The sequence below is a fragment of the Aspergillus pseudodeflectus genome (genome assembly GCF_044049435.1).
Source record: "Aspergillus pseudodeflectus strain CBS 756.74 chromosome Unknown BJX68scaffold_4, whole genome shotgun sequence".
NCBI classification, from domain to species: Eukaryota; Fungi; Ascomycota; class Eurotiomycetes; order Eurotiales; family Aspergillaceae; genus Aspergillus; species Aspergillus pseudodeflectus.
The window spans coordinates 654,301-680,779 of record NW_027263780.1 but is presented as its reverse complement, the minus strand read 5'-3'; the positions used below and the strand labels follow the sequence as shown (position 1 = coordinate 680,779).

Genomic DNA, 26,479 nt, shown 5'->3' with positions numbered 1-26,479 from the left:
GATCGGTAAACACTCGGAGCTCATTTGTCGAACAACAATATGGCGGACAATTGAGGCAAATGGTTTGATTCAAGTCTTGTCGCAATGATATAGGCTTTCAGCCGGTTTTCAATGCCATTCATGCTCCCAAGCAGCTGCGTTTGTGTCTATTCCATCTTGAATCGGACGGTGCTGGTTCGTATTTATCGCTCCTGTAATTGACCGTCAGTGACGATACCACAGCCCATCACCGCCTTTGATATGGCGCCACCATCACCATCGTTGGGGTGGAGTATGTAGTCCCAAGCTTGGATGGATCGATTGTCTTGCAACAGTCTTTGTGGTATGATTTAACCAAATGCGCTCTTCGCTGAAACTACTCGCGGCGGTCAACCCAACCCGGTCGTCGAAGCTCAGGAAGCCGACGATAAGTCTCGACCATGTGAGACCTAACTAGGTGAATTTGCTTCATTGCATGCTGATATACTGTATAGTTTATCCAAAGACAGCGCGTCATTGCGCTATGGCGTGAAATCGTCAGGGCTTTGAACAGTCAGTACACTCATTCTCGCCCTACGTTATAAACCGATCTCAAAACTAACATTAACCTAAGAAATTCCCAATTCGCCGACACGTAGCGAACTGCGGGACTATGCTCGCCAGGAGTTCGAACGTCATCGAAATGTGACCGATCTTGTAAGTTTTCCTAGCTAGAGCTTTGGAACCAACAACCTAACAAGCCTCAGCAACATATACGATATCTCATCTCGGTAAGAGACTATACTTGTCCAATGTTGTTGGGTTATTCGTTGCTGATATGATCAGACGGGCAAATCAGAGTTCGACATGATGAGACGGTACATTGATGAGCAGGCGGCCTGATGCTTTCCTCGTCTCTCTTTAATGATGCATGGGACCCATCAGGCTGGCAGAGTCCCCGGCTCTGGATCGCAACCTAAGTGACGTCCCATCGACGCGTCTATTCAGTTTGGCGCGACCAAACACTGGCCACAAGAACCGCGCAAACTAATCTCGCTCATTCAAACGCGCGAGAAGGACAGGGCAACGAAGCTTGTCCGCGCTAAACTTGGACTACGTTAAGCAAAGGCCTATATCTGTAATATCATATATTCACAAACGCCTGGGCCAAAAGAGGAGAAGTAATTTAGTAATACATATAGAAGCAAAGCTATCCTCATTTTCGCCTTGACAGGAGTTCCATCACAGCACTCAACACTCCAATGGACTTTTCATCGGAAGGCTCGAGAGACGAGCGAGCTGCATCTTGCTCTGGAGCTGGAGCTGGAACCGGAGCCGCCGAAGGCTTCTTGCCAGCCTCCTTCGCCGCGGCCTCAATGGCAGCGTGACGCTCCCTCCATTCCTTATCCTCCCGGTCTCGGATTTCCAACTCACGCAGCCACGCATCCCGCTTCTCTTGGCTCTTCCGCTCCTCGAGCGCCTGTTCGAACTCCTTCCGTTGCTTTCTCTCTGTTTTGTAGTACATTCCTCCGGCAACGACGGCTAAAAGCGTGAATCCTTGGGCATAGATACGGGCACGGAACATCCGATTCATCTCAACCGAATCGCCGGCTTTCATCGATCGGTAGGCACGGTAAAGTGCATAACATGTGGCGGCACATCCTAGAATACGCAGCAGTTAGAATCAGCCCACGTATTCTTCCCTTTCGGAGTCTGCAAGTTGTTCACTCACCTATCGGGATCAAGGGCTCTTCCTTGAGTCTTCTGCGGAACTTCTGGAGTGGGGTCTCTTCCTCGAACTCGCTAGATACCAAGCAAATGTCAGAATATCACCGGTGCATCCGAAAGGTCGGGCTGCAGTGGCGGGAACGTACGGGTCGCCGTCGAACGACGATGGAAGGGGCTGGTTGCTCATTATTTATTGCTGATAATAACCTGGACGGCAAGATCAATCCGAGTCAATGCGCGAACGTGGCCAATCTTGACGTTGATGTATTACCCAGCGGAAAACAGTGACGTTAGGACCCTGGGCGATTCTCTCGAAGCTTCAAGTTGCAGAATTTCTGGTAATTTACGTCCGGTAATTACGCATACAATTTAGATTTCGCCGCAAGACCTTTTCGAGTCTCCCTGATATAACTTGTATGATGTACCTCACATTCATTAGTACATATAACAGATAAGAATAACGACTACTTATAATCTATCATGCAGCTCTACGGAGTGGTTGCCACTGAAACTGGTACTTCTGGTCCCAGTCCAGGTCTCCGCTTCTCCCCCGGTGGTGACAGCGGCTGGGCGGAGGTATATCACCCGCATCCTTGAGACCTTCGCTAGAGTAAACCGCAAATACGTTGCCAGACAGTACTTACTCACACATCAGCATTATACTGATGTATTAACATGATTCAGAGATCTTCTTCTGCAGGCAAGATAATGCTTGAACGGCTATTGCGGCCGCAAATATGTTCCTGAATAGGAAGGTAGGGCTGTCATTCAGGGCTGATGACATAAACATCCCGCGCCGATCACGGAATTTTTCTGTCTCCGCAAAAGACGAACGAGTCGAGTCACATTACTATCATATTTTACTCCATATTCATATTACGGCAATTCACTCTTTGAGTTGCTCGCTTGCCTACTGCTGTTTGCTTAGAGTGCATGCTAGACGGACGCTCCAAAATGTCCGATCAAACGGCCCCGAATGGGACGTCTACACCGACTTCGCGATTGAGCAGCCTGGCTCTCACCGAATACTCTGCGATCCCCACCCCTACATCAGAGAAGGAGGAGTATAGGGGACCGGAAAGCCCACCCTCTTGGGATATTCCTGACGCCTTTTTGCTTCCCAATGGCTACCCGGATGTGAGATTCTATCCTCTTTACGATTCGAGCCTGTACCCCTCAACCCCTCTAACGTGTCCCTTATCACCAGTATCTCCGGTTGATCCTCACCTCCCGTGTTTACGAAATCACCACCGAATCCCCGCTTCACCATGCCGTCAACCTCAGTAACCGTATGGAGTGTCGAGTGCTTCTTAAGCGGGAGGATATGCTTCCCGTTTTCAGCTTCAAGCTTCGTGGAGCCTACAACAAGATGGCCCACTTGTCCCATGAGCAGAGATGGAAGGGTGTTATTGCGTGCTCTGCAGGTGAGCATTGCCCAATAAACTTGTAGACATGGTACAGACTCTGATAAGGGATTCAGGAAACCATGCACAGGGTGTTGCGTACTCCGCCCGCAAGTTGAAAATTCCCGCCACTATCGTCATGCCTTCTGGCACCCCCGCCATCAAACACTTGAATGTTGCCCGACTTGGCGGTAGCGTCGTCCTTCACGGAAACGATTTCGATGCCGCTAAGGAGGAAGCTCATCGCTTGGAAAAGCAGCATGGTCTGACCGGCATTCCTCCTTTTGACGATCCGTACGTTATCGCTGGACAGGGAACCATTGGTATGGAGATTCTTCGTCAGGCAAACCTAGAAAAGCTGGAAGCTGTGTTTTGCGCCGTTGGCGGAGGAGGTCTGATCTCTGGTGTTGGTGTTTATCTTAAGCGCATTGCACCCCATGTCAAGGTTATCGGCGTCGAGACCCACGATGCCAACGCCATGGCCCAATCATTAGAGGAGGGCTCCCGTGTCCTGCTGAGCGAAGTGGGGCTGTTCGCTGATGGCGCTGCGGTAAAGACTGTTGGGTCTGAGTGCTGGCGCGTGGCTCGTGAAGTGGTGGATGAGGTTATCCTTGTCTCTACTGATGAGACCTGTGCTGCGATCAAGGATGCTTTCGAGGACACACGATCTATCATCGAACCTGCCGGAGCCCTGGCTATTGCAGGTCTGAAGAAGTATGTTGCAAAGTACCCTAGCCCGCACACAAACCGCGAGCTTGTTGCTATCACCTCCGGAGCAAACATGGACTTTGACCGTTTACGGTTCGTTGCCGAGCGTGCCGCATTGGGGGAGCGAAAGGAAGCGCTGCTCAGCGTCAACATTCCCGAGAAACCTGGCGCTTTCGCAAAACTCGTGGAAGTTATCCTTCCCCATGCCGTAACCGCCTTCAGCTACCGCTACGCTAACGACGAATCTGCGGATGTTCTCATGGGCATCTCCCTCTCCGCTTCAACCGGCCGGGACGACCTCGCGAAGATCATGGCAGAACTAGTCAGGGGCGGTATGAGCCCTCGGGACCTCAGTGACGACGAGCTGGCCAAGCGCCATGTCCGCTTCCTGGTCGGCGGACGCAGCGATGTGAATGACGAGCGTTTGTTCATGTTTGAATTCCCTGAACGCCCTGGCGCACTCGCCAAGTTCCTCACAACCCTCCGTCCCAACCAAAACATTTCCTTATTCCACTACCGCAACTATGGCGGAGACGTTGGCAAGGTTCTTGCCGGTATCCAGTGCCCTGAGGCAGAAAAAGCGGATCTGGAGGCTTTCCTGCATGACTTGGGGTACCCATTCAGCGAGGAAACCGAGTCCGAGTCATACAAGACTTTCCTTCGTCGTTGAGTATCTTAGAAAGTTTATACGTTTCATAACTGCACAGAGCGAATTCTTTGGCGTTTGGACTGGGCAAGGGTGGTATTAGTGGTGTTGTTTGTATGGGTTCGATTGTACAGGTAGTATAGAGTTGAATTCGGGCTATCTCTATCCTGCATTCAAGATCTACTTAGTGTTGCAAATACATAATACTTCGCATTGACTGACTCTGGTCCCAAACCGTCCAAACGTCTAGGAACTCACAATTAAAGCACATCTAGAGAAAAAAATGCCCCGTTTGACTTTACACCGTTGTATACAGTCCTCCAAGGTCCCCATTAGCCAGTCACCTCGAGCACAAAACCACTCCGGAACCCGGCAAAACCCACCCGCCGATATCATTTCCTCCGCGCCCATCCAAACCCGCCGACGACAATCCCAACGACAAGAACACCACCAGAACGAACTTCACACTTTCCCAATTCCTCGTCGTACACTATCTGCACCCGTGCAGATCCCAAACCGCAATAATGGTCTCCCTCCGCCCCCTCCTATCGCCCTCAACCGCCCTCCTCCGCCAATTCCTCCCCCGACACAATACCACCCTCCAATTCCTCGCCCGCCCATTCTCGCAATTATCGCGCCTAACGATAAGCAATGGTCTTCGGCTCCTGAGGTCGGGGAATGCCGCTGCGGCTACCGGTCAGACGCAGGTGGGCGCTGTTTCTGGCGCTGTGAAGCAGCTTGAGCAGGTCCGCGGAATGAAGACGCGGTCTTCAGTTAAGAGGCTTTGTGATGGGTGCAAGGTATGTGGACTTTTCCAGCGGATACATGGTGGTGGTATTGGTTTAGGTGTATTTGGGGTGACGTGGCTGGATTGTGTGAGCTGGGCTAACTTGGATCTTTTCTGGATGTGTAGCCTGTGCGGAGAAAGAATCGGGTTTACATTATCTGGTGAGTTGTGCTTTGTCTTTCGTGCTCAGGTACTTTACGAGGCTATTCGGTATCAGTGCTAATGAATTGATGTACAGCTCGAAGAACCCGAAACACAAGCAGCGCCAGGGCAAATAGACGGGGTCAGGGCTGAAGTTGAAGGTGTGCAACGAAACGGGAGGTAACCGAGTCTGCGGAATTTGTTCGATTCGAAAGCTCGAATGAAGCCGGGCGTCCTTCAGTATGTACAGGGCTAGGACTCCTCGCCCGCAGATTGTCTGTGGGTTTCAGAGACACGATCTTCGTGTATTTCGACATTTGACGGTTCATTGGGACATGACCAACTGGTTGGCCGCGGCGCATATGTTCTGTGATGTATTATTTGCTTGTAAATTAGATTCTCCTATCGATTTCTCCATCTGCTGAATCCATCATTTCTATCATATCATTGTACGACATTCATGTGCGCTCAAGACAAGAGTTAGCAAGACCACGTTATGAAATATTTGAAAATCGATCCTATTAATGAGATATACTAATATCATTTCAGGCGCCGAATCTAGACCGCCGTAACCTTGTTTTATCCATCTATTTTTATGACTGTAGAGGCTCGCCCATGCCACCAAACGTAACACTCTTGATCACAAGGAATTCATCAATACCGTACTTGCTGCCCTCACGGCCGAAACCACTTTGCTTCACACCACCAAATCTAGCGACATTTGTTAGTTCTGCAGCGTTAATCTGCAAGGGCAGGCGCAAAGGAATAACTTACGGAGACGCAACATCACTAATGAGACCGGTGTTGACACCAACCATACCAACCTCCAGAGCCTCCGCAACACGGAAGATGCGCTTGATGTTGCCGCTGAAGAAATACCCAGCAAGACCAACCTCGGCCTTGTTAGCAAGGTCAACGACCTCCTTCTCGGTCTCGAAGGGGAACAGTCCAGCCACAGGGCCGAAAGTCTCCTCAGAAGCAATCTTCATGTCCTTGGACATCTCCGTCAGAACGGTCAGATCGTAGAAGTTGGGTCCGAGGCTCTCGAGTCGCTGGCCACCAGCAACGAGCTTGGCGCCCTTGGACACGGCGTCCTGGACGTGTTCATCGACCTTGTTAATGGCGCGTTCGTGGATAACGGGGCCATGGGTGATTCCCTTGTCAAAACCGGCGCCGACTTTGAAGTCCTTGACCTTTGCGATGAAGCGCTGAACGAACTCGTCGTAAATTCCTCTCTGCACGTAGATGCGGTTAGCGCAAACGCATGTTTGGCCTGAGCTGCGGAACTTGGAAGCGACGGCGCCAGCGACGGCGGCGTCGAGGTCGTCCACGTCGTCGAAGACGATGAAAGGGGCGTTGCCACCGAGTTCCCAGGAGACCTTCTTGATTGTCGATGACGCCTGCTTCATGAGGAGCCTTCCAACGTTTGTTGAACCTGTGAAGGAGACCTTGCGGACATCTGAGTGCGTAGTTATCGTTTCGCCGACTTCGGGGGTGTTCTTCATAGCCGTTACAATGTTAACGACGCCCTTTGGAATACCGGCACGGTGAGCCAGCTCTGCCAGAGCGTTCGCAGTGAAGGGAGTCTCTCCTGGTGTTTTTGTGACAACAGTGCAACCAGCTGCCAGAGCTGGACCAATCTTTCGTGTAATCATAGCGGCGGGGAAGTTCCAGGGTGTGATCAAACCACAGACACCGACAGGCTGTTTGACGGTCATGACTCGGTTTCCAGCAACAGAAGCCGGGATGGTGTCTCCGTAAATTCGGGGCGCCTCCTCGCTGAACCATTCAAAGAAGCTAGCGGCGTAGTTCACTTCGCCTTTAGCATCCGCAAGTGGCTTTCCATTCTCCCATGTGATGAGCGTCGCTAGGTCGTCTGCATTGTCCATCATGAGCTGGTACCATCTTCGGAGCATGCGAGCTCGCTCGCGGGCTAGTGTTGAGCGGAATTTGGGGAAAGCTTCGGCGGCCGCCTGGATAGCCTTCTCGGTGTCTGATGCGCTAAACTCAGGGCATGTTCCGATTAGCTTTCCGGTAGCAGGATCTATAGACGTCGAAAGCAACAATCAGCAACTATGTCCGCTGCGGTTGGCTTAGCGAGCTTCAGCAATGTGTCTGTACCGTGGATTTCGAATGTCTTCCCCGACTCAGCATCTACCCACTCGCCATTGACATAGGCCTTTTGAATGAAAAGAGACTTGTCTTTCAACTGAGAATTGTCTTGTCAGCCAGAGATCTAGCAGTTACGACAAAGTGCTATTCACCGGAGGGATCGTGTGCCCTGTCACATAGAGTCGTTTCGCGTGGTCGCTTGAAGGCATTGCGTATGGGTACCGCGGTCTTGGTCGCAGCAATTGCCTCGATAGAGGGCGTATGATCTTGTCCATGTTTATAAAGCTGTGTTTCTCCTAAAGCATCGGGAGAAAGACCGAAAGAATTGGAGAAGCGGTTCGCGATCCGTTCCTTTTATCAGTTCTCCAAGTGGGCACTTGTCAGTCGCCGCGACCTTTGGACCTATCGGGCAGCGCTATGCGATAAGAACAGAGATCTAGAAAAAGAGGATCTGTAAGAGATCGGAGCAGCCAGTCTCGTCACTGATTCTTATACAGTCCAGGCCCAGATAGCTTGTCTCAACGCCGTTTCTCTCCAAATTCCGCCGGCGAAGAAGCTATGGGTCACGTGAGTTACGTCATGATGAGCCGAGACGGCAGCTTGTCATTGGTCGGACTTCCCGCAGAGTGAGGGGCAGACTGTGTGATTGGTGCAGAATGCCGAGCTTCCTATCGGCATTCTATGCGATATAGATAGAATCCTTTAAGGAATCGAAGAACTTCTCCGTAAGGTAGAAAAGGTAGATCCAGTCTTTTTCTTGTAAAATCTTTCAAGTGCTCAGATTTGGGTAGATAGCTTATATTCGTAAGAGACATCGTTATTCTGATTGATCCGAGTCCCACCCGGATTGCACTGCCCTGCGCTTTCGCGATCTGCCGCTTTCTGGCTGGTATTTGGGATGCATGTTTTTGAGGTGCTGATTCAGATTCCAGATGCGAGAAAACCCCTTCTCATGACGAGGACATTTGCTGAAAGGGCAAACCAATGTCTTTTCGCTATCAGCAGTACTTGCTTTGGGGGACTTTGCCTTTTTAGGCCTTTCATCGTCTGGAGAAGTAGATCGTTCTTCGGTATAAGTGCTTGGCGACGGTGACTGGCTCGCCAGGTTGGAGCGCTGTTCCTCCTCGCCTGGGCCTGCTGTTATATTGTTTCGTGCAGATGCCCATACGAGTACATCCTCCATAAAGTGTGTGCTTGAACCTTCGGGTAACGGGGGATCAAGCGTATACTCATTAGACAGAGCAGAGAACCTGTCCGTAGCACGTCGAAGCGCGGCTGACGGCAAGCCTACCATGGAGGCAACACCTAATACATCTCTCCAATCTGTTAAACCTGATTGGATGTTATTGTATCTAGAGACCGAGCGATGTTCTGATGGCTCCGCCCCTCCGATTTGGTTTCGGCGTGGCTTAGGCTGGGACGCTGTTCGTAACGGTTTGCGACCTCTCGACTGGCTCCTGTCCAGATCTGACGTTGTTCCTTTCTTCCTGGCAGATGCTGAGTGCGAAGGGACACCAAGAGAACCCGGATCGCTCTCGACCTCTGAAGCGTATTCTGACGGCGCATGTCCAGAGCGGACACTGCTCCTGTCAGACGCCCATGAAGAGCTACGTCCGCGTTTTCTTCCTCTTGAACGTGACCGGTCTTCAGAGCCTAACGATCCGTGGAAACGATGGAGTCCCATCAGTAACTGTTCAAACTGGGCGATTATCTTTCGAGCGAGCGGCCGCAGTTTTCGTCGCGACTCATCCTCATCAATCTGTGGGGTAGGGCGTTGAGGTGGCCGCGAACTCTCCTGATCAGTTTCCCACTCTGTGCCTGACGTTCGATCGTCTGTTTCATACTCAGGAGCACGCTGTTGGGTATCTGTACTCTGTCGACGCATTTTCAGCCGTCCTTCGATCTTTGCTTTCGTGTCATCCAACTCCAAGTGACCAAAAGTTGCACTTCTCCAGGGTGTTGACGTTTCCCAATCCCTATCACGGAATCTATCCTTTGCAGCTTTCAGTAGAGACGCTATAATGCACTCCTCAAGCGCGGCACTTGGTCGAGGATCAGAACCCAGCTTGTACGTCCTTTCATTAGTTCTGACCCGCTGTCCGATCCGCCGAAGACGCTCATCTGGGCGAGGAACGTCGTCACTGGGCATTGGCCAAGCAGTCCATTGTTCTAGGCTCCTCAATGGATATTTGTCACCTAGAGTGTCAATTCCAGGTCCATCCACGTTCTCGAGCTTCGCGACGGCTTGTGACTGAAGAGTGAAGGCATTGTACAGGTGGGCTGCTAGGTCCCCCGCACGAGTCTCTTCCAAAGCCTGGATAATCTCCCTCTCATCCCGTGTGAGCTTCAGCCACATGTATACAGAGCCTTGAAACCTATTTGGGCGGTATGGAGGAGGCGATTGAGAACTCTTTGCATGTTCTGGATTTAATAAAGCATTAGACCTCACATAGATGTCTGCTCGGCCTGGCAATGACGAGTTGTCATCTTGTGGTAAATCAAGCGCCTCAATCTCGCTTATATACGCTTGGTCGTCGTCAAATCCCTCATCTCCTGTCTCCAGGCCACCACTGGCGCTGGCGCCGACATCAGTATAACCTAAGAACTCATCACTGCGAAAACGCGACTGCCGTTCCTGATCGCCAACATCCTGGCTCGAGCCGCCGAACAGTGACCTGTAAGGCTGTGCAGATGGAGGAGCGCTCGAGTGCGGAAGTTGCTCGTCCGAGAAAAATGACATGCCTCAGGTCTCCAAGTTTAGCTTTCAGGGAGGTTGACGTGACCTGGTTGGGGTAGAGCCTTCCGGAGATGTATACATAACACACAAGGTAATGAAAGAAAAGTCCCGGTAAGAAGCTCGGGAGATGCCCACCCTACATCGGAACCATGGACATGGAATGACCGATTCTGTTGTAGAGGTGGATGTCCACGAGGTGTTTGCACAGTAGTTTCCTCAGACAATTTTTTTGATACCGGTTGCGATAAGATAAGCCTTCCACACCTGTTTGACTTGTTTGTGTAGCTGATCACATGACTATATACTTGTGTATGCATTCCTCCAGCATCCATCATCATCATCAACCATCTCTTCTCCATTGTTGTTGGTCCATTACCTACTCTAATAATGATTCCCTCCAGTTCTCAAGGTCGTTAATGTACTTTTGTCGCTCACTCTTGTAGTTCTCTTCATCGTCACTTTGGTCTTCTGTTCCCACAAGGGCTACTGCAGTTTCACCAGCGTCGACTGCACTCTCCATAAGGTTCTGGTCCGCATCTTCCTCTGATAGCGCAGCCATACAACGACCAAGTGCGCTGTATAGGGCTGCCTTTTTTCGAATGCTTAGTTTCTCGGTATTCCTTGCTGCATCCACCGCTTTCTGCGCTGCTTGTGTGCCCTGCCTCAGATACTTGGGGTCATCCTCCTCCTGATAAAGGATCTCATAACACTCAACTGCGAGCCCAAGGCGGGCTGTGAGCTTTTCAGTGTCTGATTCGGACGTCTTTTTGGCTGCCTTCTCCAGGTTCTCAGTCACGCTGATCAGATCGTCTATAGTGTTGCGCTCGATGAAGCGTAACTGCTCCAGCTGTGCCAGCTTGTACAACGCCTCCGCTTGTGGTTCCCCTTGGTCTTCCATCTTCTCCGATGCCAGTAGCTCGGTAACGAGCTTTTCCTGTGTGTATATAATGCTGTTGAGGCCCCGCGGTCGACCCAGCATAGTCCCAAATTGTTCCAAGGCCGCCTGGAACAAGTCATAACGAGCCTTCCACTGGGGTCGATCTCTGGGCGTGGCTTCGCTTGCCCGTTGCAGATTGTATGTTGCTTCATGATAGTCGTCTGCAGATCCTGTGACCTCGCCGAGTAGGAAGTATAAGCGTCCAAGCGAAGACTGGTTGTTCGCGGCCTTGTTTTGGTCGTCCTCTGAGCCAACGTTTCCATCCATCAGCATCCTGCATATGGCTATGGCGGCTCGATAGTCTTCCTCCCTCCTCGCCTCGTTGCGGCTTGCTCGTTCTTCAAGAAAGACCATCTTATTTGATAATAGTTGTGTCCAGTTCTCTCCAGTCTTGCCAGCTGCCTCGATTGCTTTATTGGCATAATGTATCGGAAGGTCCAAGAGTTCAGCGTTTCTTTCCGAATCTTTGTCGAATCTGGTGGTTTGGAGGGTCCATAGATCATAAAGTACCCGTGCCGTCCTGTTCCAGTCACCGCACAACAGCCATGCTTCGAAAACAGCCTTGAAGGCGTCGAGTGCGTCATGATAAGCATCGTCTCGCCCCGCCAAATACAGTTGAAACTGACAACTGAATGCGACCCCCAGTCGGTTCGCTTTCTCGCGGGCTGGTTCGCTTACAATCCCAGTACTCTCCGCTGCCATTTCCAAGTATTCAAGAGCTTCACCGAGGTCATCTTCTGGAGGCGATTTCGATTGCCGATATCTCGAGTTGAGATAATTGGCGACGCGGAAACAGTACCTATGGAAACGCGGATCCTCAACTGAACTCAGCTCAAGCGCTCTTCGAGCACACATGATGGCCGCATTGAGATATACATCGTCGTTTTCGTTCTGGAATCGTTTGTGACAGGTCTTTGCCAAATTATCACAAGCCACTGCATCTTTTAAAGTATCAAGGTGGTCTTCAAAAGCAACTTGCGGCAAATTCTGCTCGACTCCAGGGCTGTTCGCCATATCTCATGCTTGTTTCGTGGTTAACCTTGACTGTGATCATAAATACTTGGAAAAAAGAACTGCGGGTGGTCCGTCTCCTCATATATGACAATTTCTTCGTGGGGAAGCAGAACCGCAGCGTATTATTCTCGTATTCAGAACGCGCCCTTTGACAAGAGGAGTAGTTATAGGGCATGCTTTGGGTCATTCTACCAAGAAATTGGCGCCGTTATTGGCGTTACCAGTAATTTACTTGTGCAGTGTCCGGCAGCTGGAGTACTTTTGGAAATATGGACTGCATTCTATCTAGACAGCGCAGACTATCTTATAGACATGGACAGAAAACAAGAATCAATACGCCTAAACTACCGACGATCTCCAAATGAACAATCGATGGATATCATTGTATCACGGTCACGGATATGTATGATAACTTTTAATGATGCACGTCACTCCTCCTCTAATTACCTCCGCCCTTCTCAAGTTTTCTGCGCTTCGACCGCAGCTTGGCAGACTCCTCAGCCTGCTTCTTGTTCGAGTACATCATCTTCTCGAGCAACTTCCTCTTCTTCCGGCTCATCATCATCTTCTGTCTATCCAGCTCCTCTTCCTCTTGGCGCTTCTTGGACGCAATCTTCTTTGTCTGAGACTTCTTCTTCGTGGCTGAAGCATCACCGCCGGAGAAGGGGAGACCAGCAGCTTCAGCTTCGAGTTCCTTCTGGTGCTGTGTTCGCTCAGATTCCTCTTCGTCTTCGGATTCGGAGCCGGCGTCGGCGTCCTCGAACCCTCCAAAATCGGCTTCAGCTTCCTCCTCTTCTTCATCGCTCTCGCTGTCATCGTCCGTGCCGGCAACGTCCATGCCGCCGTCAACGGACTCATCTTCGTCCTCGTCCTCCTCGGATTCGGATTCGGCGGGGGCTGCCTTGTCCTCGGTGGCCTCGGCCATCTCCTCATCGCTCTCCTCTTCCGCCTCAGCCGCTGCTTCGGCCTCGCCTTCCTCCTCCTGCTCGGCTAAGCTGGCGCGAGGGTCGTAGCCGCCCTTCTTGGGCTTAACCCATGGGCTGAGATGGGGCGGGAGTGTGGCGCCGGGAGCGTAAAGATCAGGGCGGAGGAGCTTTCCCTCGTTGATGCAATCCCAGATCCACTGAGGCTGGACGTAGGTTCGACCGGGGATACGGGTACCAGGTCTCACTTTCTGCACGGCACCGTTATCGGAGGCGGCAGGTATGGCGGGAAGGGAAGACTCGGGCAGGGAAGGGCGATCCACGATCTGATGTGTGATGCGGGGGTCCGCTTCATTGTTTGTGAAGGCGCCGTCTCCAAGAACCGTGTCCCAACCGATGCGCTTGCAGCCAAAGGCGCGGAGAATGAATTCGAGCGGCGCCTTGGGGGCCTCTCGGGAGATGTAGAATGTGAAGGGTGCAAAGAGGGAGCCGGCCTGGTCGCCACTCAGATCGGGTTGGGGAAGAGTATCGGCTTCCGGAGCGGTAGGCTCAAACTTGTCGATTGCGTCTGTTGCTTCTTCGGTTGTCTCGGTAATCTGTTCGCCGGCCTGGTCCAGCTGAGCGTTCTTGATCACCTTGTCGACCTTGTCTTGAACCTCACGGGAAACCTCCTGGTTGGCATTGCTCGATTGTTTGTTGCCAGCTTCAATGGCCTTCGGGGCGTCTCCGACGGTGCGTCCTTCGAGAGTGAACGCCGCAAGTTCGGCTCCGTTCTCGTCACTGCGAGTGTCGAATTTCGGCGGGTACCGAAGTCCAAGGGAAGAATACAATCGGAAGTTGACAAATCCTAGAAGTGTTGTGTAGAACTCAACGAAGGTAGCCATGATTCGGTAATCCACGTCCCCGTTAACTCGCTGCACGAAGCGGTAAGGAACCAGCCACATAATGTCTTGTCCTTGAATAGTCGCCTGGTAATAGATTCCCTTAATCGAAAGGAAAGATTTGCGCAGAGAGTTGGTGGTGATCAGGTAGTGTTGAAATTCGTGGCAAAGTCGCTGGCAGAGGGCAATGGTCTTAGGCGGAACATGGTTGGTGGAAGGCAGGTTTGCGAAGAGGAAAAGGAGAGAAAGCGCATCATCAAGGTCTCTCAGAGCGTCAATAAATGTAGGGTAGCGCTCCTTGATGACATGATCCAGGGTAAGTTTCGGCGCATGGTTTTTCTCGAGACGGGCTGCGTCGCCGACTTCTCCACGTCCAAGGGATCGAGCAATTTTCTTCGCAAGCGCTTTCTGGTCACGGAACTTTCGCAGCAGCGGCTCGTGCAGGAGGTATTGAATATCCTTTGTGTAGTAAAAGGTTGTGTTTTGAGTCGCTGACTTGGAGGCCTTCTTCTTACTCCGAGGCTCGCGAGGGTAAATGCCTGTCGATCAATGAGGGTTAATGTCGCTCTCACCACAATCCGCTTCAATCTTAGGGGTGGAAAACGACGAACCTTTGAAGATGCATAGTCGACGGAAATCCGGCAGGGAAATCTGAAGTTTGCGCACCGCCTGGGTTCTGGTGATATAGTTTTTGGCCTGGCCAGAGGTTCCTGTGAGGTGTGAGTGAGAATGAAACGCTTGACAGACTTTTACAAATGATGCGTACCCTTCTTCTTGATTTTCGCCATGATGCAGCCGGTTATGGTGGAATGGACGAGAGATGGGAAGAAAAACCGTTTCGACTACCCAAAAATTTGAACTTTTTTTCCCGCTGAAAAGCTCGGGTGGCCTGTGCACCGCAGGCCGCGGAGGCTTGGCACGTGAGAACAGTTAACGGCCAGGTGGAGGGACCGATTAACTTGCTCCACGCATTGAGCAGCCTCATCCAAGGGGCCATTCTTGCGCTGCATTGCTTTTCCTTGACGGTCGGTCGAAGTCATCATGCCTGTCGATCGCAGGAAGGCTGCTGTGTTTGGTGGCGCACTTGCCCTCCGACTCTTGCTTTTGCTCTTGTTTCCCTCCCTGCCTGACTTACTGACAGGACGAGTGGAGGTGTCGACGCCGGTAACCAGCTTCAAGAGACGTGAGTCGCTCATTATGCTTTGAGCGAACCTCAGTTGGCTAATAACACATGTAGTCCAGGAAGGTCTATTTCTCTACAATCGCAACGTGTCACCCTACGACGGAGGAGTCTTTCATCAAGTAGGTTGCGCAGATCAAGCACACCAGAACGAGCCCTGCTAATGTATGATGTGCCAAGGCACCGCTTCTACTCCCGATCTTCTCGCTGCTGCCGAACGCTCAGGAGTATCCGCTTCCGACTGCACTGTTCTACTCCCTTGTTGATCTGCTCAATGCGAAGGCTCTGGTCACCATCTCCGATTCCGCTCAGGCCGTGTCGGGGAGGTTATACTCGTCAATTAGGAAAGACATCAAATGGGATGGGTCTGTAGTCGCAGCATGGTAGGAGATACCGCGAACACGAAAGGGTCGGATTATGCTGATGCGAATAGGTTTCTGTTTAACCCATTCACTATCGCAACCTGCCTCGGTCGATCAACCGGAGTATTTACTTCGACCGGAATTCTATATGCCCTTTCAGCGGCGGTTCAAGGCCAGCCCCTCAACTCAATGCTCGCATTGGGGCTCGCGTCGTACTTCTCGATATACCCCGCGCTTTTGTTCATCCCTCTCGTTCTTCTGTGCTACGATCGACAGGCCGAGCGTACCGGTACCACTCCATCGACCGCTCTGTTTGTCATAAAACACCTTGCCGTGTTTCTTTCCACCATCGTCGGGCTTCTCGGAATCTCTCTATTGATCATCGGTGACTTTTCGACGCTCCTCTCTGCGACCTACGGCTTCCAGCTTCTCGTTCCGGATCTCACTCCTAACATTGGGCTTTGGTGGTACTTCTTCATTGAGATCTTCGACTCGTTCCGGGACTTCTTCCTCGGCGTTTTTTGGCTTCACCTAACGGCCTATGCTGGCAGTCTAACTGTACGATTACGCCGACAGCCGCTCTTTGTTGTCACCTCGTTGCTGGGAATTTTTGCAGTCTTCAAGCCCTATCCAAGCATTTCAGATGCCTCGCTATATTTTTCCCTTCTTCCGCTATACCGACACTACTTCCCTTGTAAGGATTATTTTCCTCTTTATCTATGCAAGGTTTAACCTTCGCTAACATTACCAGTGATGCGCTACACATTTTTCTCAGTCTCAGCCCTTCTCTACGCCTCATTACTTGGTCCCGCATTCTACCACCTCTGGATTTACGCCGGGTCCGGAAACGCCAACTTCTTCTACGCAATCACTCTCGTATGGAGTTTGGGTCTCTCGCTCATCATTGCGGATACTATCTTCGCCGCCCTCCGCGACGAATGGGAACAAGAGAACCCCGACAAGCGCGGCAAGACCGTCAAGCAGGTGTAAATTGTAAATATACTCAACCTTCACACAATGTTCCTTATTACTAGTATCTAGATAGCCACTAACGCAAACTTTTGGACATAATCATATAATCAGCCTCCTTGACTGACCCATTCCGTAATTTCCGCGGCCGCGGCGAGCTTTCATCCTCCGTATACCCCACTTTCTCATAGAACATAATTGCGCGCCGATTCGACTTGAAAACCGTCAACATGGCCTTCTCAAGCCCAATGCGCGCTCCCACCCGCTCAAACCGCGCCATCAGCTCCTCCCCCAGCCCTTGCCCCTGCACCTCCGGCGTAAGATGGATCTCGTAGCAGTAGAGCACTTCATACCCGTCTTCGTACGTAATCATGTATTCGAGAAAGCCTGCAAAGTCCGAGCCCTCACTCTCATAACTACCACCAGCACCAGCAGCATCGCCATCGAGCACCGCCCGTCGCAAAACCATATACTTCATATCCGGTAGCTTCATCTCCTTTCTCTTTTCCTTTGGTGACCATCCCATACTCGAGGTCTTGTACGCGGCTGAGGAGGTTAGCTCGATGAGACCGAAACATGCATCTAGGTCGGCGACAGGGATCGTTGCTGCTGTGTGAATGTCGAGTGTATATGTGCACGTAGGTGTGGCTGTAGATGCATCTGATTTCTCCTTTGCATCTGGCCCTTTCTTTGATGCAGGCAAGTTCTCCGCTTCGGTGGGAGCATCTTTGAATTCGTCATCATGGCGTGAAGGAGACGAGGTAGAAGAGTCTTGTTTCTTCCGTGCTGCCTTCTGGAATCTCAATTCCGAGGATGGGATGTATAACGATACAAACTCCTCGAGAGATAGTGCATTCGTGCGCTCGACTAACGGGAGCGGTTTCGGTTTATCTGGGGAGCTGTTAGCTTGGACAGGGCACGCGATCAGGTCGAAGCAGAAGCAGTAAGAGAAAGGCAACGTGTTGGCTTCAGACTGACTAGACTGACGCTTCTGAGATGATATCCCGAAATTCGCGCGAACTTTCTTTGTTGAGTGGCTGCGATCTGATGGCATGGCTACTGGCTCGGCGGGATATGAAGCTTCGGAGTTGCTAAGAGCGAATCTGGGATGAGTGATTATTTTAGATTTGTACAAAGTATCAGCACGGGGGGTGGCTTTTATAAAACTCGTGTCCATGTAATCAGATAGAAGTTTGGAGTTCTTGATCAGATCTCGTCGAGGCATGAGGGCATGAGAGGGGAGGTGGTTCGCGTTCGCGTTCGCGTGGAAGCAGGGTTTATAGTCCAAACTATACTACTTGTCATCATTTTACTTTGGGTGAATAAGTTAAAATATGGATCAAACCAAATAGCTACGTTTGGTTTTTGGTACTTAAAATAAATTCTTGGTTCATATGTACGGTTAAAAGTCAATGAGCTGCTTCCAATGGTCCCACAATATATATTCGAAGGAACCCTATACAGTTGGGGGACAACCCTTAACCGCTTTCGCCAACTATGCATGCAATAAAACCTAATCAGGGCTATCAATGAGCCTACATCCACTATACGCTAGCTAGAGCTCATATACCTCGTAAGTTTAGAGGTCTAAACCTAGATTTCTAGCTACACTAGCTTTGGGCGTAGGGAGCAGGAACCTGCACCTTCGAGGACAAGTGCAGACTTAGGCAGCCTCACGCTTCTTCGCAGCATCCTCCTCTGCCCTGCGCTCTGCTTCTTCAGCTCCCAGCTCTCCAAACACATCGACACCCCAGCGGAAGGGATAATTGTACCGCTGATTCCTGTCGAGACTGTTTAGGGCTTCGAATTCGGCATCGGGAATGATAAAATCTGGCAATATTAGTGAACTATGGAGAGATAGAACTGGTCTAAAGATGCATACCTTGGAAGTTGCTTTCAATTCGAGCGGGAGTGACGCTCTTTGGCAAGACAACCGTACCGCGCTGCACGGCCCAGGAGATCAGCACCGCTGCAGGGTCTTTGCCGAGCTTGTTGGCGATATCGATGACGAGAGGATCATCGACAACACTGCCATATTTAGCGCCTTAGTCTATCAGACGGGTAACTGCGCCTTTCTAGATCGTACGGAGATAAGAAGACATACCGAGCGACACCGTAAATGTTGTTCCCCAAGGGACTGTAGGCGACAGTCAGGATGTTCTTATCCTTCGAGTACTGTGTAAGCTCAGGTTGCTGGAGGTATGGGTGGGCTTCAATCTGGTTCACAGCAGGCGGAATCCTGGCGACTTTGAGAAGATCATCAAGCTTATCGGAGGTGAAGTTGCTGACGCCAATGCTTCTGATCTTGCCCGCATCCACGAGTTTCTCTAAGACTTTCCATGTATCGGCTATTGGGACATTTGCTAGACGAAATCGTTTGGTTACAGGATCAATGGGTGTAAGAGTCTCGTTCGTATGCTCGAACGCAACGGGCCAGTGGATCTAAGCCTGTTAATTAGAGTCCGAAAGAGAGCATGGACCAAACACACTAGGTATAGATCAAGATAGTCGGTCTGAAGGTCCTTCAGCGTCTTGTCAAGTGCTTCATCAATATGATCGGGATGATGATGAGTGTTCCAGAGTTTGCTGGTTATCTTTTCGAATAGACCCATCTTAGTACATGGTATAAGATCAAGGCGAAAGGGAGGCGCTCACAAAGATCTGCTCTCGTGGCACACCAGACTTCTTCCACCCGTTGCCGACCTCGGCCTCGTTTTGATAGCATGCAGCGGCATCGATATGGCGATAGCCCACGCGCTTCGTTTGTTTTGGAGAGCTAATGCCGTTAGGATCAATGATCTAAGGAATGTCTTGATAATTACCCATGTACCCAAGCCGACTGCGGGAATGTCATAACCCGAATTGAGCTTGAAAGTGCGCCCTAGAGACATAGTGTGTAAGACGTCTTGGAGTAGTCTATATGATGAGGTTCATGAGAGTTGTAAGATGGAGAGGGGAAACTCTACCCCTCATCAGCCGGGTTGGCAGATCTTCGCAGGGGCTCCGATCATATGTCGCCATATTATGATGGGGCGTTCTGTTCTAAATCTACCTCCTCCATCGATTGCGCAATAGCATGCTGCGCCCTGAATCGGTTTCCCTTGTCCGCGGCGCATACTAGATGTATTGCCAAGGATGAAATTGGGATTGCGGGTGGTAAAGGTTCCATTTGATCTAAGATGGTAATATACACATGGTAGAAACATGAAGACCTCACACACAACTCGAGAATCTTAGGATCTAGATATCGGGGAATTCGAGGCTGATTCCTAACAAGGTATGGCCAATATCGAGAGAGAAATGGCGGGGTAGATAAGCGGTCACGTGAACGCTCACTTGGTGCTACTGCCCCGCCGTAGAACAATGAGGGCCCGAAAAAGAAGTGGGCGGGACATCTGAGTCAAGGAATATCTTGAGTGCAGTTCGAGTTTCCGCCAACACCTTCCGCGACTTCCCCTGCTTTCCGGTCCTCGCACCGTGATATACGATCACAACCATGGCGGCCGACCTCACGAACCTCACTCTGGACGCCCTGTCCAAGTCCGACGGGCCAATTCTCTCGACCGAAGTCTTCCCCTCCACCCCCTCACTAAGCGTCAAAAGTGCGCTCGATCGGCTCGGTTCGCGGCAGATGGTCGAGTATGAAACAATTGATAAAGAAGTGGTCGTCTTGACAAAGGAAGGAGAGGATATTGTGGCCAATGGTAGTCATGAAGCAAAGGTCTTTGAGGCTGTTGTTGCTGCCGTTGAGGGCTTGAAAATTAGCGACTTGCCTGGGATTGTCGGAAAGGATAATGCCAGCATTGGACAGGGAAATGCCTTCAAGAGGGGGTGGATCAAGAAGGACAAGGACACCTTGCGGGCAACCACCGATAAGATCGTCGACGAAACTCAAGCCCAGCTGTTAAACGTCAAGCAGACGCAGAACGTTGCGGATAAGAAGACGCTTACTGACCTTAAGCGCCGGAAGCTGGTCACCATTCAGAAGGTCATCAGCTTCAAGATCTCCAAGGGCCCCAAGTACGCCAATGAGTTCGTCAAGGAGGAGACAGACTTGACAGCGGAGATGCTGCAGAATGGATCGTGGAAGACCGCCCACTTCAAGCCTTACAACTTCAAAGCCAAGGGTGCCCCTACTCCCTCTGGCGCTCTGCACCCCCTCAACAAGGTGAAGCAGGAATTCCGGAGCATTTTCTTCGAAATGGGTTTCGAGGAGATGCCGACCAACCGCTTTGTTGAAACCGGCTTCTGGAACTTCGATGCGCTCTACGTGCCCCAACAACACCCCGCCCGTGATCTTCAAGATACCTTCTACATCTCCGACCCTCCCACGGCCGATCCTCCTCGCGAAGACCCCGAAAATGACCCCCATGTCCCCAAGAGGGCGCTCCAGTCCACGAATGTGGAGAAGAAGCTCGACTACAAGGAATATTGGGAGAACGTTCGTCAAGTCCACGAGAACGGAAAGTACGGGTCAATTGGTTACCGCTACCCATGGAGCGCTGAGGAGTCGTTGCGACTTGTCCTCCGTACACACACCACGTCGGTTTCGACGTACATGCTTCACAAGCTCGCCGCCAACCCACGGCCCGCTAGGTACTTCAGTATCGATCGTGTCTTCCGTAACGAGGCTGTTGATGCCACTCACTTGGCCGAGTTCCACCAAATCGAGGGTGTCATTGCCGACTTTGGCCTCACTCTGGGTGGCCTGATCGGTTTCATGGAGGTTTTCTTCGCAAAGATGGGCATCCACCAGCTGCGCTTCAAGCCCGCATACAACCCCTACACCGAGCCTAGTATGGAGATCTTCGGTTACCACGAGGGACTTGGCAAGTGGGTGGAAATCGGAAATAGCGGTATGTTCCGACCGGAGATGCTGGAGCCCATGGGCTTGCCCAAGAACATGCAAGTTTACGGATGGGGTCTGAGTCTGGAGAGACCGACCATGATCAAGTGAGTTTTCCGTTGCGCTTTATTTTCTCTACACTTTGTGCTAATCGTTCACTATAGATACGCTGTGAGCAATATTCGAGAACTCCTCGGCCACAAGGTGGACCTCAACTTCATCGAGACAAACCCGGCTGTCAGGTTAGAAAAGGAATAAATGGAAAACGTGGAAAAGAAGAAAGCGGTGTTGGTTGCGGTTGGCGAATCCTCCTTTCATGGTTGAATATAGACCTTTTGAAAAAAGAATATATCATGAAATACCCATTCAAACCATTTAATGTGACTATGCCAATTACCACAGTTTATAAATCGAGGAGTTTCTTTCTTTCGTATCTACGCAAATGAGCCGCGCTGCAGTCGGCCTCTGCCTCTATCCAGAATGCCGGCGCATGGCCAACCCCGTCAATACTACGCATCTCAATACCAGTACCAAACAAGCAGACAAAATGAGAAGAAAGGCATGTCCCACCCGTATCTGTGCCCCAGCGCGTGTCTCTGCAACAGTGGCTCTTCAGTAGGCGGCAATGTAGTAATCTTCGGCACGAAGGAAAAAAAAGGTTACGAGTCTACCCCCTCGCTCATGGGAGAGGAGCAGATGATTGTTACGAGAACATTCAATCCGGCCCTCGGGGTGAGGAGGTATCGAGTGCCGAGTTTGACGTAGCGAAACAGATGTTCCAGCACGACAGGCCATATAAACGCAACAAATAGATGGGAATATATGATAAGGAATATGTATAGAGGACGAAATAAAATGGATTGAATCTTCGAGTTTTAATTGAAGTCTCTTAAACTGAACATCGTATCAGGCGTAGGATAAGATCACATCAAGTGACGGTTCATCATATCGTGACCACCCATTTCATTCCTAAACCAGAATAAACCGATTAGCACTTGGTCTCAATGATGCTGAAAATGCAGAGAAGAGTAACTTACCAACCCCTATCACCGTCTGTCCCATTTTTTTCTTTCATAAGAAAAGAAACGGATTTACCGCTGGCTGTTGGCGGCCCAGACGTTGCGGACGTAGCCGTCGCGCTGGGCGAGACGGTTCAGAGAGTCGTCGCTCTCGCCGCGGGCACGGATGAAGCCGCACAGAGCATAGCTCTGGTTCTCGCCGGTGTAGCGGCCGTTCTCGTCAACCTTGCCGATGGAGATCTGGACGGAGGCGTGGTCGTTGGCCTTGATGATGCGGTTGGTGGCGCTGCACTTGCGGGGGACGTAGCTGTCAAGAAGAAGAGTTGTTAGTATGCTAGTGTCGTGTGGGTTTTTGTGCTTGCGCCCTGGGTTTGCGATTCTCGAAGTCCAGATGATCAAGGTGAAAGACGAGCACGAGGAGCGGAAGATCGAGCGAAAAGTTCAATACAGCCCGGCCCAGGTATCAATTGAGGCTTCTCTCTGCGATATCCGTCCTGCCTTCCCTCCGAGCGAGCTCGAATTATCCTTCTTCGTCCTTCCAAGGCCACGAAACCCAGGGCAGTTGCAGAGAAAAAATGGTGTAACGTACAGATCGACGATTTCTCCCTTCTCGTTCTCCATTTTGGCGGTTGTCTGGTTGAGGTGACGGGACGGTGAATTAGACGGAGGTGCGCTGGCGGTTGGACTGGTCGGTCGTTGTCGAACTTTTGGCTTGCCGCGAGTTCGGCAGGGCGGTCTTTGTGGGTCATGTGATTTTTATCGAGGGTTTTAGTGCGACAAATTTCTGCCTTGGCCCGATAGCGAATATGCCTTACGATTTAGGTGTCTAGATTAAGGTGTCGAGGGTGCTTGTATTAAAGGTGAGTTACTATGTGTCTAGGGCTATGTATAGAGAAATTCTATCTAGATATTGGCCCTCTTTCCAGCAAAAATATCCTTCTTCCAACCCAGACTGAGATCGCGAGCGCCTCCACCCTCGAAGCGTACGAGAACAACCCGTTCGGACTCTCCCCGGCGATCTGTATCCTTCAACTCTGGACCAGGATGATCGAGCAACATAACCGCGCGTCCATCCTCTACAAACTTGCCGACCTTGGGCGAAATACACTTCTCGGTCCATGGTGGGCTGCCAGAATGCGCAAAGTCGATAAGCTGTGTGCGCCTGCGCTGAAGTTCATCCGGGCACCCTGTCCGAGGCTCCTTATCTAGGAATTGGGACGCGAGGCTTAGTAGGACAAACTGCGGCGGGAATAGGATAATCTCTCCTTTTCCAGCCTTCCGAAGCCATTCAGAGGCAGGCAGGAACTGGGCCTCGGAGATCTCGACGCCTCCGTCGCTGGTGGGAATTTGAATTTCTTCACGTTCGCCTTCGGCCGGAATTTCGTTGAGTAATGAATTCTCAGAGTCAAGTGGTAGCGGCAAGAAGTAGATATACATCTGTGTGCTGTAGCGCTTTGGAACGTTTATTGGAGTAACCCATCGCGTAAAGGGAATGAGATTATCTTGATGCATGTCTTGTCAGCGCGCTGCTCTTCTGGAGTATAGAACTGATCTCACCGATATCTGGTACAGCCGCCGTATTTTGCTTTTTCAGCCATTCAGTAAAAGTTGTTTTCTTCTGGTGAATCTCCCGTCGGCCCCTTTCGCGCTCTTCCTCTCTTACTGCGAGCATCTTTCCGGAACTCGTATCCTTCGCAACGAGGATGCCACTCTCCTCAAACAGCTCGCGGAGAGCGGCATTCCGGTACCAGGGCGCATCTTCATGCCGCTTTGGGTCGCCAGGAGGCGGGCATCGTCCGTCTTGAAGCGAGAGGTTTCCGCCGGGGAAGACGTGAGCTGAAGCAAATGATGTGGATGTCTTGACGCGATGAAGGAGGAGGATTTCGTTCTTTGGCGAAACCAGGACGACGCTGCTGAGCATTAGCTTCTTCCGCTCCAAATAGGAGTAGGATTGGTATTCAGAAACTAGCACATCGCGCGCTACTCCCAAATATCCATTTTCGCAACAACTCACCTTGAACTAGGCCGAGGATCGGCCGGCGGCCCCTTCTGCTTGGGCGGCATCTTCCGAGCGGATGATTGTGACTGTGTGGTGGACGAACTCGCTCTATAGAAGCAGGATCGCGTAATACGGATAAGAAAGTTTGGAGAAGCTTGTTGATGTATACTTGTAGCAGACAGTCTGCTGACAGGGCCTCGGACAAGCTCCAGCTGTTGGAGGATTAACCGGGCGGCTGAGCGTGGACGCACATGGGGAATTGGGCGCATGTCCTCCGTCAGAGGGAGCCGAGGCGGTTATGAGAGGACTCTTTCCCTTAACTAGTGAATGAGAGCACAGAAACACAGCAGGGACCATTTGGTCCACAATTCGTCGCGCGTGCTGGAGGAATCTATGTTAACCTTGGCTACTGCTGGGGAACCTCGGTTTTACCCCGCGTTTAACTGGGGTCCCAGACTAGCACAAGGAGTATACAGCTGATCTTCTCGGTTTTATGCAGTCATTGGGGAGCTATTTTGCTGGAGTATGGGCATATCAAATAAATCAGGCTATGCAGACTCCGCAGTAGATTCTTCACTTTACCTAGCGATATCGCACCGCAAGGTTAGAATTTTGGAAAGACTTAGTATGGGGGTCGAAGACTAAGCAATAGATATACTAGCAACACCTCGTCAGTTGACTGGAGCAATATGCAGCGAAGCCAACGAAGTCAACGATACTCTCTTGTAACACGATCACACCCCTCCTCAAATGCCTTCCCATTTCCTCGCCCTGTATAATTTTCCTCCCCCTCACCCTTATCTTCCATTGCCTCTAGCAAATCCTTGCGGGGATATGGATGCCATCTACCAAAAGGAAGGGCAAGCTTCCCACCATCCTCCACCGTTATACTCTCGTCGAATCTCGCCCACAACAAACTGTTGACTCCAGTACTAGGCGGGTATCGAAAACGCCGAAATATCCAAGCAAAAACTCGCGGCATGGTATCGTACATTGGCGTAGCGATGAGCCCCGGACTCTGTGTAATGCTCACGACCCCCTGACCACCTAGCTGCTTAGCCAACTGGGAGGCTAAGAACCAGTTACCGGTCTTGCTGAGGGCGTAATTGAGGTTCACATTTACCGTATTTTGGGGCATAAGGGTCGACTACCATGCCGCTGGACCATATTACTCGCACGCTGTTTGACGCGGTTGCCAGACTTTTGGCGGTGGAGACCAAGGTGGGCGCGAGGAGCTGGGTAAGGAGGTATGGGGCTGCGCAGTTAATGCCCAAATGAGGCTCCAGGCCCTGAGCGCTGCGCTGCGAGAGTGGCACTCTGGCGCAGCCAGCATTGCTGAATAGGAGGTCGAGGCGGGATTCCAGAGCGAGGAAGGAGTCGACAAAAGGCTTGATAGTGCGGAGGTCGGAAAGGTCGACATGGAGGAAAACTAGTTTGCCAACTGTGTTTGGTTTCACCTTGCTGGCGGTGATGCTCTCGATTGCTGTTTTGGCCTTGGATTCATTGCGCGCGGCCATGTACACCGTGGCGCCGGCATTGTAAAGAATACGCGAAAGCTCAAGCTCTATACGCGAGGTGCTGCCTGTGATGATGACGGCTTTGTCGGGTTGAGGAGGGAGGTTGGCGGATGTGAGGGAGGTTGGCGGATGTGAGGGTGGGTTTGGAAGGAAATAGCTGAACCCAGGTACGTCTGATAGCCATTTCATGTCAGAGTAACAGTCCGCGCCAGAGCAGTAAGCTGGTAGAGGCGGTACCACCTGTACTGTTCCAGGTATTCATACCGAGCCCTCTGGCATGTCTTCTCTTCTAGCGCTATTTTGTTTCTGATCATGCGTTTGCCCCCGTGCCACCATGTGCCTCATATGAACTTAGCAGTAGTGGGAGGAGATGGTCATAGTGTCACAGATGCGTTGATATGGTGGGCCCAATTGGCCAGCGTACACAATCGTGGAATACCTTTTCAAGGGCTAGTCCAAATGATTGATAACCGTAGTTTCTGCCACGCAGGAAGGATACTAGATTTGCTCATAGATTCCATAATTGCAGGGGAAGTGAACGTCCTCAAAGACAGCAGACCTAAAAGGTCACTAAACATTTCAAGCCAGAACATGTACTGGCCTTGCAAATTT

At 51.1% G+C, this 26,479-nt stretch overlaps 15 protein-coding genes across 15 annotated transcripts; 5 read left to right on the top strand and 10 right to left on the bottom strand.

Moving 5' to 3' along the window:
* Positions 1-293: 293 nt before the first annotated feature.
* BJX68DRAFT_227436 (LYR motif-containing protein 2) lies at positions 294-1,093 on the top strand. Its single transcript, XM_071038666.1, has 5 exons — positions 294-421; positions 474-531; positions 593-675; positions 726-749; positions 805-1,093. Exons 1-5 carry the CDS (start codon positions 338-340, stop codon positions 859-861), a joined length of 306 nt encoding a protein of 101 aa, XP_070903840.1. The 5' UTR covers positions 294-337; the 3' UTR covers positions 862-1,093.
* On the bottom strand, positions 1,094-1,964 carry rcf1 (respiratory supercomplex assembly factor RCF1). The gene is made up of 3 exons (XM_071038665.1): positions 1,833-1,964; positions 1,691-1,761; positions 1,094-1,620 (listed from the first exon to the last, which is right to left on the bottom strand). Exons 1-3 carry the CDS (start codon positions 1,871-1,873, stop codon positions 1,175-1,177), a joined length of 558 nt encoding a protein of 185 aa, XP_070903839.1. The 5' UTR covers positions 1,874-1,964; the 3' UTR covers positions 1,094-1,174.
* Positions 1,965-2,516: 552 nt separating this feature from the next.
* BJX68DRAFT_143521 (threonine dehydratase, biosynthetic) lies at positions 2,517-4,664 on the top strand. Its single transcript, XM_071036519.1, has 3 exons — positions 2,517-2,823; positions 2,894-3,110; positions 3,167-4,664. Exons 1-3 carry the CDS (start codon positions 2,620-2,622, stop codon positions 4,465-4,467), a joined length of 1,722 nt encoding a protein of 573 aa, XP_070903838.1. The 5' UTR covers positions 2,517-2,619; the 3' UTR covers positions 4,468-4,664.
* Positions 4,665-4,967: 303 nt separating this feature from the next.
* On the top strand, positions 4,968-5,508 carry BJX68DRAFT_262399 (50S ribosomal protein L36; the record flags this gene model as incomplete). The annotated part of the gene is made up of 3 exons (XM_071044427.1): positions 4,968-5,243; positions 5,357-5,391; positions 5,469-5,508. 3 exons carry the CDS (start codon positions 4,968-4,970, stop codon positions 5,506-5,508), a joined length of 351 nt encoding a protein of 116 aa, XP_070903837.1.
* Positions 5,509-5,964: 456 nt separating this feature from the next.
* Positions 5,965-7,692, bottom strand: BJX68DRAFT_262398 (NAD-dependent succinate-semialdehyde dehydrogenase; the record flags this gene model as incomplete). The annotated part of the gene is made up of 4 exons (XM_071044426.1): positions 5,965-6,082; positions 6,146-7,415; positions 7,493-7,580; positions 7,636-7,692. The coding sequence occupies 4 exons, from the start codon at positions 7,690-7,692 to the stop codon at positions 5,965-5,967; spliced, it is 1,533 nt and encodes a 510-aa protein (XP_070903836.1).
* Positions 7,693-8,206: 514 nt separating this feature from the next.
* Positions 8,207-10,805, bottom strand: BJX68DRAFT_227427 (uncharacterized protein). The gene has a single exon (XM_071038664.1). It carries the CDS (start codon positions 10,221-10,223, stop codon positions 8,301-8,303), a length of 1,923 nt encoding a protein of 640 aa, XP_070903835.1. The 5' UTR covers positions 10,224-10,805; the 3' UTR covers positions 8,207-8,300.
* Positions 10,447-12,327, bottom strand: BJX68DRAFT_143469 (uncharacterized protein). The gene has a single exon (XM_071036517.1). The coding sequence runs from the start codon at positions 12,169-12,171 to the stop codon at positions 10,597-10,599; it is 1,575 nt and encodes a 524-aa protein (XP_070903834.1). The 5' UTR covers positions 12,172-12,327; the 3' UTR covers positions 10,447-10,596.
* Positions 12,328-12,445: 118 nt separating this feature from the next.
* Positions 12,446-14,800, bottom strand: nop7 (mRNA-binding ribosome synthesis protein NOP7). The gene is made up of 3 exons (XM_071038663.1): positions 14,742-14,800; positions 14,587-14,685; positions 12,446-14,514 (listed from the first exon to the last, which is right to left on the bottom strand). Exons 1-3 carry the CDS (start codon positions 14,761-14,763, stop codon positions 12,611-12,613), a joined length of 2,025 nt encoding a protein of 674 aa, XP_070903833.1. The 5' UTR covers positions 14,764-14,800; the 3' UTR covers positions 12,446-12,610.
* Positions 14,801-14,942: 142 nt separating this feature from the next.
* On the top strand, positions 14,943-16,583 carry BJX68DRAFT_227424 (GPI-anchor transamidase subunit GAB1). The gene is made up of 5 exons (XM_071038662.1): positions 14,943-15,158; positions 15,213-15,277; positions 15,336-15,538; positions 15,589-16,211; positions 16,269-16,583. Exons 1-5 carry the CDS (start codon positions 15,017-15,019, stop codon positions 16,505-16,507), a joined length of 1,272 nt encoding a protein of 423 aa, XP_070903832.1. The 5' UTR covers positions 14,943-15,016; the 3' UTR covers positions 16,508-16,583.
* Positions 16,566-17,540, bottom strand: BJX68DRAFT_262393 (N-terminal L-serine N(alpha)-acetyltransferase NAT4; the record flags this gene model as incomplete). The annotated part of the gene is made up of 1 exon (XM_071044425.1): positions 16,566-17,540. One exon carries the CDS (start codon positions 17,538-17,540, stop codon positions 16,566-16,568), a length of 975 nt encoding a protein of 324 aa, XP_070903831.1.
* Positions 17,541-18,149: 609 nt separating this feature from the next.
* Positions 18,150-19,377, bottom strand: BJX68DRAFT_252677 (aldo/keto reductase; the record flags this gene model as incomplete). The annotated part of the gene is made up of 6 exons (XM_071042602.1): positions 18,150-18,316; positions 18,369-18,514; positions 18,591-18,928; positions 18,976-19,080; positions 19,142-19,243; positions 19,309-19,377. The coding sequence occupies 6 exons, from the start codon at positions 19,375-19,377 to the stop codon at positions 18,150-18,152; spliced, it is 927 nt and encodes a 308-aa protein (XP_070903830.1).
* A 513-nt stretch (positions 19,378-19,890) lies between these two features.
* On the top strand, positions 19,891-21,701 carry BJX68DRAFT_143418 (phenylalanine--tRNA ligase subunit alpha). Its single transcript, XM_071036516.1, has 2 exons — positions 19,891-21,439; positions 21,497-21,701. Exons 1-2 carry the CDS (start codon positions 19,983-19,985, stop codon positions 21,588-21,590), a joined length of 1,551 nt encoding a protein of 516 aa, XP_070903829.1. The 5' UTR covers positions 19,891-19,982; the 3' UTR covers positions 21,591-21,701.
* A 722-nt stretch (positions 21,702-22,423) lies between these two features.
* On the bottom strand, positions 22,424-22,972 carry rps21 (40S ribosomal protein eS21; the record flags this gene model as incomplete). Its single annotated transcript, XM_071044424.1, has 2 exons — positions 22,424-22,658; positions 22,941-22,972. 2 exons carry the CDS (start codon positions 22,970-22,972, stop codon positions 22,424-22,426), a joined length of 267 nt encoding a protein of 88 aa, XP_070903828.1.
* Positions 22,973-23,189: 217 nt separating this feature from the next.
* On the bottom strand, positions 23,190-24,726 carry BJX68DRAFT_143406 (NUDIX hydrolase). Its single transcript, XM_071036515.1, has 3 exons — positions 24,366-24,726; positions 23,909-24,261; positions 23,190-23,853 (listed from the first exon to the last, which is right to left on the bottom strand). Exons 1-3 carry the CDS (start codon positions 24,617-24,619, stop codon positions 23,255-23,257), a joined length of 1,206 nt encoding a protein of 401 aa, XP_070903827.1. The 5' UTR covers positions 24,620-24,726; the 3' UTR covers positions 23,190-23,254.
* A 333-nt stretch (positions 24,727-25,059) lies between these two features.
* BJX68DRAFT_252675 (short-chain dehydrogenase) lies at positions 25,060-26,056 on the bottom strand (the record flags this gene model as incomplete). Its single annotated transcript, XM_071042601.1, has 2 exons — positions 25,060-25,421; positions 25,474-26,056. 2 exons carry the CDS (start codon positions 26,054-26,056, stop codon positions 25,060-25,062), a joined length of 945 nt encoding a protein of 314 aa, XP_070903826.1.
* Between the last annotated feature and the right edge of the window lie 423 nt (positions 26,057-26,479).

Excerpts from the sequence above, each read along its gene's own strand:
- rcf1 (XM_071038665.1), bottom strand. The coding sequence starts at position 1,873 with ATGAGCAACCAGCCCCTTCCATCGTCGTTCGACGGCGACCC. Across the intron at positions 1,762-1,832 it reads TCGTCGTTCGACGGCGACCC|CGAGTTCGAGGAAGAGACCC; the intron begins GTACGTTCCCGC and ends CTTGGTATCTAG. Across the intron at positions 1,621-1,690 it reads AGAGCCCTTGATCCCGATAG|GATGTGCCGCCACATGTTAT; the intron begins GTGAGTGAACAA and ends TGCGTATTCTAG.
- BJX68DRAFT_143521 (XM_071036519.1), top strand. The coding sequence starts at position 2,620 with ATGCTAGACGGACGCTCCAAAATGTCCGATCAAACGGCCCCGAATGGG. Across the intron at positions 2,824-2,893 it reads TTCCCAATGGCTACCCGGAT|TATCTCCGGTTGATCCTCAC; the intron begins GTGAGATTCTAT and ends CCTTATCACCAG. Across the intron at positions 3,111-3,166 it reads TGTTATTGCGTGCTCTGCAG|GAAACCATGCACAGGGTGTT; the intron begins GTGAGCATTGCC and ends TAAGGGATTCAG.
- BJX68DRAFT_227436 (XM_071038666.1), top strand. The coding sequence starts at position 338 with ATGCGCTCTTCGCTGAAACTACTCGCGGCGGTCAACCCAACCCGGTCG. Across the intron at positions 676-725 it reads ATCGAAATGTGACCGATCTT|CAACATATACGATATCTCAT; the intron begins GTAAGTTTTCCT and ends AACAAGCCTCAG. Across the intron at positions 750-804 it reads ATATACGATATCTCATCTCG|ACGGGCAAATCAGAGTTCGA; the intron begins GTAAGAGACTAT and ends TGATATGATCAG.
- BJX68DRAFT_227424 (XM_071038662.1), top strand. The coding sequence starts at position 15,017 with ATGCCTGTCGATCGCAGGAAGGCTGCTGTGTTTGGTGGCGCACTTGCC. Across the intron at positions 15,159-15,212 it reads GGTAACCAGCTTCAAGAGAC|TCCAGGAAGGTCTATTTCTC; the intron begins GTGAGTCGCTCA and ends TAACACATGTAG. Across the intron at positions 16,212-16,268 it reads ATACCGACACTACTTCCCTT|TGATGCGCTACACATTTTTC; the intron begins GTAAGGATTATT and ends TAACATTACCAG.
- BJX68DRAFT_143406 (XM_071036515.1), bottom strand. The coding sequence starts at position 24,619 with ATGCGCCCAATTCCCCATGTGCGTCCACGCTCAGCCGCCCGGTTAATC. Across the intron at positions 24,262-24,365 it reads GATCCTCGGCCTAGTTCAAG|CGTCGTCCTGGTTTCGCCAA; the intron begins GTGAGTTGTTGC and ends AATGCTCAGCAG. Across the intron at positions 23,854-23,908 it reads GGCGGCTGTACCAGATATCG|ATAATCTCATTCCCTTTACG; the intron begins GTGAGATCAGTT and ends ACATGCATCAAG.
- BJX68DRAFT_143469 (XM_071036517.1), bottom strand. The coding sequence starts at position 12,171 with ATGGCGAACAGCCCTGGAGTCGAGCAGAATTTGCCGCAAGTTGCTTTT.
- nop7 (XM_071038663.1), bottom strand. The coding sequence starts at position 14,763 with ATGGCGAAAATCAAGAAGAAGG. Across the intron at positions 14,686-14,741 it reads GGCGAAAATCAAGAAGAAGG|GAACCTCTGGCCAGGCCAAA; the intron begins GTACGCATCATT and ends CACACCTCACAG. Across the intron at positions 14,515-14,586 it reads TCGACTATGCATCTTCAAAG|GCATTTACCCTCGCGAGCCT; the intron begins GTTCGTCGTTTT and ends ATTGATCGACAG.
- BJX68DRAFT_143418 (XM_071036516.1), top strand. The coding sequence starts at position 19,983 with ATGGCGGCCGACCTCACGAACCTCACTCTGGACGCCCTGTCCAAGTCC. Across the intron at positions 21,440-21,496 it reads GAGAGACCGACCATGATCAA|ATACGCTGTGAGCAATATTC; the intron begins GTGAGTTTTCCG and ends CGTTCACTATAG.
- BJX68DRAFT_227427 (XM_071038664.1), bottom strand. The coding sequence starts at position 10,223 with ATGTCATTTTTCTCGGACGAGCAACTTCCGCACTCGAGCGCTCCTCCA.